Genomic DNA, 14,196 nt, shown 5'->3' with positions numbered 1-14,196 from the left:
TATGAAACTACACATTGTTTGGATAATTGAGAGACTCAACAGCATTCTCAAAGCAAGAAATAGCTTAAACTCGAAGACTTAAAAAAACATTCCAGCCACTATGTTCAGAGATCTTTGAATCAGTAACTTCCCATTTCTTTGCCAAGTTTGTGATTGAACATCGAGAAATTCTTTTGAAGTTTACACAAAACTGAGACATTGTTGGGCACGCTAGTGCATCGTCGGGGCAATGCTTTAGCATTTATACATTTTTTCAGTTACCTTTCGATTTTGTGGTTTCATCTTCAGTCTTGCGTGTGAATCTAATACGGGTATTCAACTTGAAGGATTGGAGACGATGGTCAAGAGATGGCGTTCGTTAGATCAATTTCAAACAACATATTTGTGAGTCAGGTTAACGGGGACGATAACGATAATGATGACAAATAACACAGGCATGCATGGGTTTGGATGACTCGCAGATGACTGTTTTCCTTGAATAATTTCAGTATGCTGATTCCAAAAATGAAATCCATTTGTACCCATCAAGTGTAATTTTTTCAGAAAATAGCAATATATTAATAGCCTTAATTTCACAATAAAATGTGTAGTTCCATGATTTCCTCAATAGATGGCTTTGTTTAGATGATGTTAAAATATTGGTTTTCTAGAATACAAATCCTCCAATTTTGAATTATGTAAGTGCACATAGGGTAGTAAGCATTTAATTCACGTTCTATCTTCACAATATACTTTGACATAAAAATTGTAAACTTTGATTATGTAAATTCTATTTTCGAAATCCCTCATAAAAATTTCCTTCACAAAATAACGAAAATTCAATGTTATAATGTAATTTGTTGATTGAACGTAATGGCGTGGAGAGAAATCCTGACATGACGGGAAGAAATTTGTCATATCCGTCATCAGCATTCAAAATATGTCCTTCCAGAATCACCTATTAGTTTGTAAACTTTCGAAATTTCCTTTGTTTAAATTTATTTTATTGCGTTCTGGAATAGGTGTAATGGAATGGCGAATATTTAGCTTGTGAAATTGTGAATCACAATGTTACCCCATATTCGAACTTTGGACCACCATTTTCGCAACGTTCTAGGTGAATTGATTGTATATCTATTTCGTTAACTCACTCAAGTATCCTACTATTATCTCGTTTACTATTGAATAATTCGAAGGAATCTGAAAGCCAAATGAAGTGTATAAGTTGTATTTTCAAGATGAACTGTCAAGTTTTCCACATGCCATGTCGAGATATCCAAGGAAATAAGCACGGTAAATTTATTCAAATTGGTTGTCTAGATGGTTGTGGTGGTTAAGTTCGAAAACATTCTTTCTACATTGCTTGGCAGCATACGGCATTTCTCATCTTCAGTTTTTGTCCTACAGGAGGGTACGAACCTAAGAACTCTATATTACTCACAGAATACCATAATCATCTCTCAAGAAATATTTACTACTATTTTTTTCAAGTAAAAGCTATCCCCTGTACATTGCACCATATCATGAAGGCACATAGGTTGAGAGTTACGGAGGTATTGTCGTGTACCGACTGAACATATACGCTGATCTACGTCAGACCTGATCTGCATCAGCTGTGCTTGTCATAAGTATTCTGTGTAATATTTTCCGTCATGTATGCACCAAAAACCTATACCGTCCTTCGTGACGAAACATTTAGCATTTATGCCATAATGTAAGTTGTTTTAATTCTGTTATCTTATTCGTGAATTATACACTTTTGTTTGTGTCCGTTCTCCAGTCGTATTCTTTACTCCATTTCCTGGATTACTGAAGAACAGAAAGAACCCAAAATCAACAGGACCCATATATTCTCGATTTCATTCAGGTCATTTTCACTTCCACAGGCTGCCCCCCCCCCCCACAGTACTCATTGATTAGAGGTCGGGTGAATTCCAGAGCCACTTTATTCAGGGACACCTGCGGATTGAACATGGGTCTTCCGCGTGGCAGTCAGACGCCCTACCGACTGGCCCACAGCGGATCCTTTTCTCTACTCAGATAATCTCTTTGTTGAGTAATTCAGTAATGTTGGTTGTTTATTTAGAATCACTTCGTTTGACCCTTCCACGCAGTACACCCAAATATCGACCTCACTTCCACGTAGTACACCTTGTGCTGCATTTTGCAGACTAACGAGGCTCTGGTGTCTTGACCTACGGGTGATATAATCCCCTGTAGGGCTGTGTGTGTTGTCCTGTGTTTTGACCTTACATGTGCTGAGCGCTGATTTACAGCCTCAGCTTGTTAACGGGGTAAGAATATGTTAATCCCTACACATGTTTATTTTAGTTATGGTGAAGGGCTGGCCACGCGCAAAATAGCCTAAGTACTGACGCACCCAGAATTTTGAATCCAATTAATCAATTTGTTTGATTGTGTGTCCGTACAAGATGTGTCAGATTCCCTCCTGGTGAACGAAATGTGTTGCCAGCACTCGAAAATTGAATGCTCTTCCACAAACATTTTTATATTTCGATAAACCAATGCAATTCTGTCACTATGGAGGAATCCTTCTAGCACTTCAAATGCTGGCTTTCCCCTTCATCCCTCCACCCTTCCCCCGCAGTAACCCGGAGCTCATCAATTTCAATCACCCTCAACTCCGGGTGCGTCAGAAAGTTCGGTCCACAGCAGATGGCCGGATCCGTCAGGATGTGAACCGTCGCATATGCCACAGGCAGAATCCACCCCGGGGACGGTTTCCATGCAATCTCCACTTACGCTATCAATAATACAGCGATCCTCTTCACCAGACGCGAGAAGCTTGTTACGATGGTGATGGTTCGTGCGGGAACGGGGTTCGCGACACCTTTTCACTCGCGACACCATGTGACGCTATTCCCACACCAGATGCTCTCTCTCTCTCTCTCTCTCTCTTGGACACGAAATTCGCACACATGATCCATAACGGCCAACATGGCACGTTCCGCCCCGGAGATGAAAAAAAACTGTTTCTCGCTTTCATTTCACGCCCCCTATTTCGTCCCGGTTTGATGCGAAGTTATATTGGCTTCCTTAAAATTTACACGAGCTCCATCGGAGAATAACATTGGATAAGGTTCTCGTTTAGATTTCGAGATGTCGACTCAGAAACGGTGAACCTCAGCTGGACGAAAGATATCCGATATTTCCACAACTGACGAAATTGCGCTATTGTACTTGCCCATTTGCAATGTTCCAACAAAACCGAACCTGACAAAGTCTGCTTGAACCATTCGCTATTACATGCGAATGTACTACATATGTGCAACATATGAATGGTTCCAGATTTCAATTTCTCAGCAGAATGAAGGCGTCCGTTCTAAGTGTAAAATGCCCATCACGGTAAACAATTCCCCCAGATAAAATAGTTTAGGTCCATTGTGGGCCCTTCTCAATGAAGAATTTCCCCCTCACGGAATATTGCAATAGGACATCTCTACTATTTTCAAATTGTCGTTTCGCGAAGATGGGAGTGAGTGATGATATAAAATTGATGATGGGACACTCACAAAGGTTGCCAATGTCCAGGCCAGGATTCGAACCCGGGACCCCTGGCGTCGTAGCGCGATGTGATAACTACTCCGCCACGGAGGGGCCACATGAGATGCTTGAGAGTTTCTATACTCTATCCTCAGAATATGTGGAGCAAGGCCGCGCATAGCGGCAGAGAAGAGGAGAAAATCAAGTGGGCACAGCGAAGCAGTACACGCAGGTGAGATGACTGGTAACTCCAGTCGCTTTCCCCCCTGAATATAATCCTGTTCCCTCTCGCGTGTTCATTGGTAGATCCGTCTTGCATCACTACTTGCGCAGAGACTTGTTGTCGTCCGCTTGCTCCAGACATAGCCGGAACATAGTATACTATACATTGTGAGGAAAGATGCAAGCCAGTCTTCATCTATCTTTATTTTTCACTTCTGTTATTGCAGAGCGCCTTTCAACCTGTTAGGCTAGTTGCAACAAGGTAGATGAGCAGATTAAATGGATGATGGTTGGTTGGTTGATTTGTTGTTTTAAGTCCACTTTATGCACAGTAAGGCTAATCGGGACTGGACCTACAGTTTAAAGTGGGATCCGAACCACTTGTGCCTCCACAGGGTATCGAACCCGTGACCCCTTGATTACAAGGCGAAGACGCTACCACTGCGCCATCGGGGAGGCCCGAAATGGATGATGGAACAACACACTAAGCCATACACGCCTTACCGAGGATTCGAACATGGGAGCTGGGGCTTCGTAGTGCATTACATTGACCACCCCTCCACGGAACCTTCATCAAAACTACCGTAATTTTTTTGTCGTGTGGAAGAGCTTTATTCATATACCTTCTCTTTAGGATTTTTTTTAGTATTATAACATTGTGCAACATAGCATTTGCAATTATTATAATTTATCCACATAGATTGAAAAAACTCCGTTCAAACTAATTCAGTTTTGACCCTCAACAAATACTGTCGAGTGTGATGTGACATCGTGTTGCAATAATATAATTTATTAATCTCGATGCAGGCCTTGTTACATAAGAAAATGCTGATGTAGAGCTAGTCAATGTTAACCTACGTGTGCATAAAGTGGAATTAAAACAGTTTTTGTCACAATAAAGAAAGGCGAAACGATGAAAAGCACGACAGCTTTGTCATCCTTGGAAGTTATACTATGCGCCAGTTCGTCATGTGTTTCTGGTTGCATACCTCTTGGCATTGCTTTCCTATAACTTCACGTCCGTACTGAAACTCACTTTTTCCCATGACTGTACGCAATTAATACAAAATAGTGGGAACGTAACATGCAGTAGAACCTGGGAAAGTGAGCACATCTGCTTCTCAGTCGCCTATACTCATTTTACTGCGAGGAAGCTATCGGCCATAAAGCGCGCGCTGAGGGAACGCGATGAGAAAGTTTGATGTTGACGCGTGTTAACTTTCTACAAGCGCCGCGGTAATGCCTAATCTTGTTTTTAGCGCCGCCGACCGTGTGGGGGCCGAAATCACGCTCCAGCGGCCGCCAAGTGCGCGATATTTAACCTTTGCGCTTCGCATAATAGTGGTCCCGCCTCGCAGAGCTGTATCACCAGTTGCCTACCTTTGCAGGATAAAAGGTGAAAAAGGGAATTTCTAATTGGGCAACTTTGTGGACGTGTAATTGATTTTCTCCGCTTGCTTCCGGCTCCGACGCACTTCAAAGGCTCCCGAATGCAGGTTTTTCAGCATCTCTCCGAAATTTGAAAAGCAGAAACTGGAGAGAGATCGCGGAAAGAACGTCCTGACACTGTCAGAATGTTGAGACTTGTTTGTCCTATGTTTCCTCAAGGAAATTTCCATATGATGTTTATTAACTGCTGCAGGCGTTTCTCTGGGCTATTTTAGCAGGGAATTTTACCGGCTACTTGGTCTATGTCTGTGCTTATTTAGGCTAACCCGTCGATTAGAATGAATGGAAGTATAGTTGCATTGAAACCTCCAGAGTATTGGAATCCGTATCATGGTGCCAGAGTTAAGGCATGAATGGAAGTGAGATAAGGATGCAGAGAAATATAATGTGGAAAAAGAGACTGCAAAAGAAGTGTGACAGACGGAGGAAGGAGAGGGGGAGGAAGGCTGAGAAAAGATACGAGATGAATAATAATGACATGGAAGAAAGAAAAGAAAAACATAGAAACAATTGGAAGGAAGAGAATAAAGAACAGAAGATGAATGTGAAAAAAGAGAGAATACGATAAACAGACACGAACACACACAAACAGAGAGAGTAAAATTAGGAGTGAAAGAAAGAGACGAAAAAATCAAGAGGAGAAGCAAGAGAAAGAGAGAGAGAGTGAGAGAGAGAAAAAGAAGGAATCTGAAAAATGAGGAGGGATGTTGGGAGAATCGGTAGAATGGGAGAATGAATGGACAAGAGTCAGATAAAGAAGCAAAGATCGGAAGAGAACTAGAGAAACAAGAAGAAAACATAAAAAGATAAGTTGGGACGGAGGGTGTAAGAGAAAAAGGGAACAAAAACAGCAATATGGAGAGAGAGTGAAAGGGAGAGGGAATCAAAGAGAGAGAGGGGGGAAGGAGGGAGAGATGTCCCAGAGGAATATTAACTGCATGCATACTATTGATTCATGATTGAACATGGCATTCCATCAAACACTAATCCTGGGCCAATCCAAAACATGGGAAACCTTGTAATGCGAATACATTTGGAGATCATTACTGAATTACCTATACTGTATAATGAGTAGCCTAATAAGGGTTTCAAACACAGCAATTACACATCCCAATGAAATAGCTAACCCGATCGCCAGAACTGCATGTTCAGTTATATATTCGAGCATTATTTTTGACAATACAGAAGCTAACCAGACAACGCTTTCCCCAAGGACACTCATTTCTTTGTAGATCCATTCTTCCTTTAAAGGGGCGGAAGGAGCATGTCTTAGATTATGGAAAAAGCGGATACATCAAAGCGTTTATCAACATTTATTCTTTAATGTGGTTTATGGCCAATTCTATCCATTTTCCAGCATACAGTGATTTGTTGAGAAGAGTTTTTACTGGTCTCCCGGATGACGTAGTGACGCCGTCGCCTTGTAATAAAGAGTCCCGGGTTCGATACGCGGTGGAGGCATCTAACTTAATTAGATCTCACTTAAAACTATAGATTAGCCTTGCTATGCATAACAGAAGAATCTTTACAAGAGTATCATTCAAATTTGCTTGGTTTAGCACATGTTTAAGCGCTGAAGTTAACAAATATTTGGCAATTTTTGCATATATTCTTTAAGATATTATTGTTTTTATTTCCTTTAATTTTTATTTTTAGGCTCAAATCGAGGTGGAGACGAGACAGAGAATCAGACAAGGTTTTCATATTCACGAGATGAGACGATTTTGCGAAGTCTATGAGCTAGGGGCGGGAGTTCGAATCCCAGTCCTAATTAAACTTACCAAAATCATCCGAATTTGAATCCACTGAGATTCAAATCCTGGATTCCTATCCCAGTGCTGGATCCGGTACACGAATCCTGAATTCGCTTACCCATAAAATGCGCGCATAAGCATTGCCATAATCCAGTAACCACTTGAAAATCGGTTAATATATGCGCGCCTCTGCTTCGTACCCTTGATGGTCTTACAGGTACATTTGAGGAAAGGACCCAACTGCCCCCTTTTTCATATCGTCGGGAAATACCTCCGCAGGAAGCACATATTTTAATGCTCTTTTCTGGAGCGCACGGGAAAATTTGCATGGGAAATGCAAATATTTCACAACCTAGAACGTGTGAGATAAGAGGGCTTGGAAATTATCTTAGCACGACATCTATTTTTTTTAAAAAAAAACTTTACGTCACGTTACTAAACCTAACTCTTATCCAAGCCATGGACCGTTTTTCCCCTTTTCATTGATACCAGCCGCATGTTCTTATGGTTTCCCTTTCTTAATGATACCAAGAATTCCATTTTTGTTTCATTATCGACGTACTCTGTGAATTTAGTGTGCGCAGTTCTATAATAGACAATGGAATAGTTTCTATGATCAACATTATTCACGTCTCCTCCCTCCTGGCTGAGTGTGCAGGATAATCGACTCGCGATCTCGCCACCCAAGATTACAGGTTAGAGTTCTTTCCTGGCTATCATATGCAGTAGCGTACGCAGGATTTCATCAAGGGGGGTGTTATTTCGAAAACTTTCTACAAATTCACATTACCATTGTTTTATTATACTTTAATTAATTAATTAATTAATAATAATAATAATAATAATAATTAATAATTCTTATAATTAATTAATTAATTGGTTTAATTACTACTAATGCAGCTGCTATTTATGAAAGAAATAGAACAAAATTACATTTCTTTTGTTTCTTTGTTACAAAATAATTGTCTAGTCAACGGTTATTTGTCCATAAAAAGAAGCAAATATATTGGATTTATTGAAATAATCGAAATGTGAAACTCATTCAAGGAGCCGCGCTGGTCTAGTTTAACAACTTCGTGGGATATCCGGGTTCGATTCCTGGAATTGGTTGGAATTTATCCAGCCTTGTCTCCGCACCCAGCTTCATAGCAATGGGTACCTGAGAGCAACCCTGGGGGATGAAGGCTGCCGGAGCATGGTGCTGATCACATCACCTGCAAAATAGTTCGAGATCGAGAATCTTTGGGGATGATGATGAAGCGCGAGAATACGTGTTGCTAAATTCCACTGAGTCTATGTTTTCGTTGAAAAGTAAGTTTATAGACATTCCAACACATTTATCACTTCTAGGTGATTCACAAAGCACTTCTTCAACATTATTTAATGATGTGGATGTAGACTCAGCATAACTTGAGAGTTCACAAGGGGATGTGAAATCAGTACCGGGAAGAACGTTTGCAATAAGGTCGACACACTGCGACGAAGCAAGGAATTTTCACAATTCTCGCGAGAGTCACTGCGCGATTTTGCAAAAAAATTGCAAAATTGAACTTTGCGTCCACTTAGATTGTGTTTGGAATGTTGTGTTTTTCTTCATGCTGCATGGGAATAATAATTCAAATTATTATTATTATTATTACTGTCGCAGATCTTTGACTGTGATAAATTAGCCATTTTTAATTTTTTTCTACAACATTTTCCATAATATTTCAAAAGCTCAAGGGGGGGGGGGGTTTAAACCCGGTAACCCCCCCTTGCGTACGCCACTGATCATATGATCATCATTCGTTATCATCGTTGCGACTAACCAAAGGTGGCAAAAATTGATGCAATATTATCCTACTTGTTTGCCGTTAATAATAATAATACGAGAATAAATATTATCATTATTATAACAAGAACACATGTTCCAGGTTCAAGTCCGACTTGGACATGGGTATCATTTGTGTCTCCCTTCATCAATTTCATCCAATCATCATTCATCATCAGAAAAGTGAAAGAAAGTCTATGCGAGATAGGAAAAATTCCTGTATAAAATCCAACGACGATAATAAGAAAATGTAGCCAGGGAGGTATAGAACCGCGGTAGCTAAGTCGTTAGGGTGTCTGACTCCCATGCGCGAGACCCGGGTTAGATCCCCGGTGGGGGTAACCGGGATTCTTTCCACCTGTTCAAGCGCCTCCAGCGCCCACCCAGCGTCGTATAAAGAAAGTACCTGGAGGAAACTCTGAGGGGTAAAAGCGGCCAGGGGTGTGGTGCTGATCACATCACCCCCATCTTCGGCCGTGATCAAGAAACTGGGGCCTTAACTTCACCTCCCCCCCCATGCGCCTTCATGACGTGGTGCAAAGCACAGAGGAGCATTTTACTTCGGGGAGATTCGGCCACAGGCTGATCAAAGACACTGGAATACAGCAAAACGAGACAGGCAGAGAGACAAAAGTTAAAAAGAAGGAATATGTTAACGAACTTACTTTTAAACATCAGATAAAGAAATTAAAATACATTATGTGGATGGAAGTTATATATCACTTAATGACGAACAACCTTAAGTATTGTTGCACACGTCACGGTTAAACCAATCCTATGCAACTGTTTATCATAACATTTTACAAAGTAGAGGTACATCAACAGAACAATCTATTTTAGGCTAAAGCATAAAATCAAAACGCAATTTACAATTAGCTGTGCTGTTCAAATGATAAAAAACTGTGTTCTACAAACTGTGTCAAAACAAGCTGAAACAATTAAAATTACGCATGAAAACAGAAAAATATCAAAATTGAAATTATTAGAAATAAAGGAGTGGAGGTAAATGTTGAAACCAGTGAAGGAATTTTTTAGAGAGCATAAAAAGCTTCCTTCAATTTACTCGTTTAATTATTTTTATTTCTTCAGTGTTTCAATGCTACAAACGTAATTACAAACTGGTAATACAAGATATTGGCGTATAGTTATTCAAAATATTTACAATAGTCCAAATGGTATTAAAACAGAGTGAATCCTGGAATGTAAATACAGAACTTGATTATATATTAAGTTGGGATTGTACTAAGACGGGATTTGGCGTAGTTTTTTTTTTTTTTTTCTTGAATGAGAAATCGTGTCTCCTATCTGATTGTTCTCTCTCACTGCCAGACAGGTTGATCAAGTTAAAGTATGGTAGCTTAAGCTGCTATTTGGTAGGACCCTCCAAAATTTATCTTCACAGCACTGGAAGTTACTGAGGCACAGAGACCTGACAGATACAGAGAGACATGACCGAATAGTAAGAATGCTTTTTTTCAGGTTTGTTCAGTAAAATTCGTTATTTATAATTATTGCGCGGGTCAAGGTTTATGTAGTTGCGCGTCAGATAGAGATTGAGAGTCTAACGTATTGTTGTGATGTTTTTGTTGAAGATGTGATGTGTGAACAAGTTTCCTTCACGATCGTTGCCAGCGTCTCCAATGTGCAATCAACCATTCACACTGAATGGAACGCCGCAAGATACTGACACTAACGATCGGCGATTTGGAGATGCCTGAGATAAATCATTTTGTTTTAGGCGCAATGCAATTTCTGTGTGTGTGTATGATTACATATCACATGAGTCAAATGAAAAACCTTTAAAGTCCGACAAAACTACTATATGCCAGACTGCATCAGGTCAAATTTACATCAGGTATCAAATGTTATTTACAAAAGGACCTCAAGTGAGCTTCACAACACCATTTTCGTCATTTTTAAAGATGGCGCATCCTTCAAACACTTGCACCAGTGAAGAGCATTGGTTTCTTGCCCTCTGGAAGCCTAAAACGTATTTATATTCTCTGCCAAATGAAAATTCAATATCTCTGTGCATGATTACCACGTCAGCAAGTTTACGAATGGAGGAACTACGAAAATGGCTTCAGTTCGCAAACAGATGGGTGGAAAGACTTTGGCAATGGGTCATAAATGACTGCGCTTGCATCCCAAAGGTTCTTCTTCCTGCGATATACAGGTACTCGCTCAAGACATATGTGGATCAGCAATAGATATGTAATAAAATGCAGAGAACTTGTGCAGCTCTACATGCAGAAATCTACAAGATATAAAACTAAAACAAATTAAGGTTTCCATTTGTCTGGCCCTTGTACGCACATACATAGAACGAAGAGTAGACGGAATTTCACTCGTAGTTAATTTTATTGTTTTATTTTTTACATATGACATCATAATAACAATGTGCTAGATAAAAATACACTACCACCTTTAATACTTGTAAACTTCCTATGACAATTCAGCATGATAAAAAATTAATACCGAGAATTCTTACTTTTAACATTAAAATTGTTAAGATACATTATCACGGTTAAAATTAAAACGCCAGGACTCTTTCTGGAATAGAGCGAAAGCCAAAAGCCAAGAAGTTTATGTACAATCACGTCATGTTTAAGACGTTGAGTGTACTTAATCATGCAATTTCTAAGAATGAAACGAAGTCCTGCACGTACCTTCAGCCTCCCAGATTCCAGCCTCACGAGGCAATAGTCCGTCCTTCCCGCAGCGAGGAACAGCAACCCATCGGAGCGACGCGTCCTGAATTTCAGCCGCAAGTCCGTCGTGCTCTTAGCGTCCTGGAGAGGCACCGAGATGTAACTGGCTCCATAGAAGGATGCTGCGGAGAAATAGATACAGTCAGATAAGCGATATCATTATGTTGAATCTTCGAGACATGCACTTGTTTGGGGGGGGGGTGGAGGGGCTAGAAAGCTGGATCTGCTAGAAATGTTCTCGAGGTTGATGAAACAGGAAATCTAGCGGCGAAGACGTGGGAGCTCTGTCCTTGGTTCGGATTGTAGTGCCTGAATGAGATCTTCACGCAATCGTAACATGTAGCGATGTTATGGAGACAAGCCTCGATCTCGATTCGAATTTCGAAACGAAACCGAGGCACGAACCACAGTGTCTTGTTCTTCAGTCACGTCTCGTTCGAAAGCTTGTAGATTATGCAGACATAAGAGCGGTTTTCTGATTAGAGTGTATGAGTTGTTTCATTCTAAAGTAAATGGACAGCTGACATCACTGGAGACCTAGCCAGGATGGGCTACGACCTTCCACAATAGTGGCTGATCCCATGGTCTCCGCAATTTTTAGATAAATATTTTGCCATTATATATATATATATATATATATATATATATATAATGACTAGAGACCGGATTTTAAAGGAAAAAAAATCCTTTAAAAAGGAAAAAAAGGGAAAACTATTGCCGAAAAAAGGGATAAAAATAACTATGCTTTTTTGAACTCCACTAAAAATACTATTTTAAAATGAATGCGCAATATATATATATATATATATAAAGGGATATATTAAATATCGTATTAATGTATCCCTTTTTATATATGAACGGTATATACAGGTGTCTCAAAAGTAATAGCGCAAACTGACACAGGTGAAAGTACACGATAATAGAAGCATAAAAGTCTCAGTAAACATGGATCTGCAAACGAACCGTTTTCGAGATAATCGCGAATGTGTGATTACAAGCCGCCACTGACTTCATTGTTTGTAAATGTCGTCCTGTTTGGTAAAATGCTAATAATGTGTGCGAATGTTCTGTTTGATTGCAACTCCATTTCTCGGAAATGTTCTGTTTGATTACAATGCCACCTCTCGGAAATGTTCTGTTTTGTAAACAAAGAGCAAACCTCGGACCGCGCAAGGAGTAAAGCACTCTGTGTTTACAAAATGCAATCAGTGACGGCTTGTAACCACACATTCGCACACATTATTAGCATTTTACCAACTAGGACGACGTTTACAAACAATGAAGTCAGTGGCGGCTTGTAATCACACATTCGCGATTATCTCGAAAACGGCTCGATTGCATACCCAAGTTTACTGAGACTTTTTTTTTGCTTCTATTATTGTGTAGTTTCACCTGTGTCAGATTGCGCTATTACTTATGAGACACCCTGTATTGTGCTTTAATTTAAAATAATGTTTTTAGTGGAGTGCATAAATAAACTATAGTCCTATTTCATTTCCTGTTTTGAAAGTAAAGTATAGCGAATAATCTTATCATCCGTTTCGATAAATCTTCCTTGCAGCAGCCTACCGCATTCCATAGCTTGCTGCCACTTGTACTTTCACTGACACTCAATACTGTCGTCACTGTTACACAGGAAAGTTAAAACTATTCTAAGAAACCTCACAATGGAAGTCTAAATCTAGCAGATAAGTACACTTTCAACCCAACAGGCATGCCGCTTACAATGCGTTTGTTGCTGCGTATAAGCCCAGATCGCATTGTTTCAACAATCGCTGCAACATACTCCCAACACTCATGGCGACAAGGTAAGGTAGAATAAGCTTGTTCTTTCTTTCCTCGAAGCTGCACCAAATCGGCAATTGTTAAATGTTTTGTTCAGGGATAAAACAGTCGTACAAAATATTTGATATCTTGTCAATAAAGGGACCAAGGAAGATTTTTTTTTAGAAAAAAGAGGAGAAGGGAATATGGGCTGAAGAGGGGTGAAAAGGGAAGTCACAACCACATAATCTTGCAGGTGGAAGATAATTATCAACACTGTTGTTATTTATTACATGGTCTGTGTTGAAAAATAAAAACGGACTTACCTTCTCTAATAATAACACAATCATTACCACATATAATAATCTGTAGTAACTACAACACTTCTTAGAATCATTTTCTACCTCAATCTACCACTCTGACAGAAACGTTTTCTGGTATCGTTCTGACTAAGTTGTTTCAAAACTAAGAGTGGGGAGACTAAGACGAGACCAAGAACGAGACAGGCATCCTTATTCGCGAGATAAGATGAGAATTTTGGCAAGTATCTTCTTGTCTCGGTAAAGTCCTTAATAAGAAGTCCAGAACAGATATATATGAGCATTGCAACGACGTTTGTAAATTGGAAAGGTTGACAAAAAGAGTAAAGAGAACAAGGATCACAGCAAATTAATCTGGAGGAGAAACCGTAGGATTTATGCGATCGAGAGAATGGAGCAACGGCCTTTACTAAAGGGGATCCACGATGGAATGCGAATAGGAGAAGTAAAAAGAAAAAGACCAGAAAATCGATTCGAAAAATGTTGGAGAGAGCTTTAAGGAAGTGGGTGAACATTATATATCATGTTTGGAGTTACCTAGTCTCAACAGTTCCCATGTAAGTTCATTTACTTTCTCACTGGTTTAGCACCAAAGAGTATCCCTGATATTTTGTACCTAGTGATAAAGTGCTTTCACGTGGCTTAATGGTAACCAAAATGATTCACACACTTGTGTATGTGAT

The 14,196-nt window shown here is 39.8% G+C and overlaps 1 protein-coding gene across 1 annotated transcript in view; it reads right to left on the bottom strand.

The window, feature by feature from the left end:
- The window catches only part of LOC146002502 (chondroitin sulfate proteoglycan 4-like), a 549,973-nt gene that overhangs the window by 112,100 nt on the left and 423,677 nt on the right, over positions 1 to 14,196 (bottom strand). Inside the window, exon 2 of the mRNA XM_083140394.1 lies at positions 11,388 to 11,551. Within this exon, the coding sequence (XP_082996520.1) occupies positions 11,388 to 11,551 (164 nt within the window). The remainder of the gene's footprint in view (positions 1 to 11,387; positions 11,552 to 14,196) is intronic.

This window comes from Lepisma saccharinum, chromosome 1 (genome assembly GCF_977018435.1).
Source record: "Lepisma saccharinum chromosome 1, izLepSacc3.1, whole genome shotgun sequence".
NCBI classification, from domain to species: Eukaryota; Metazoa; Arthropoda; class Insecta; order Zygentoma; family Lepismatidae; genus Lepisma; species Lepisma saccharinum.
This window is presented reverse-complemented; position numbering and strand designations above follow the sequence as displayed.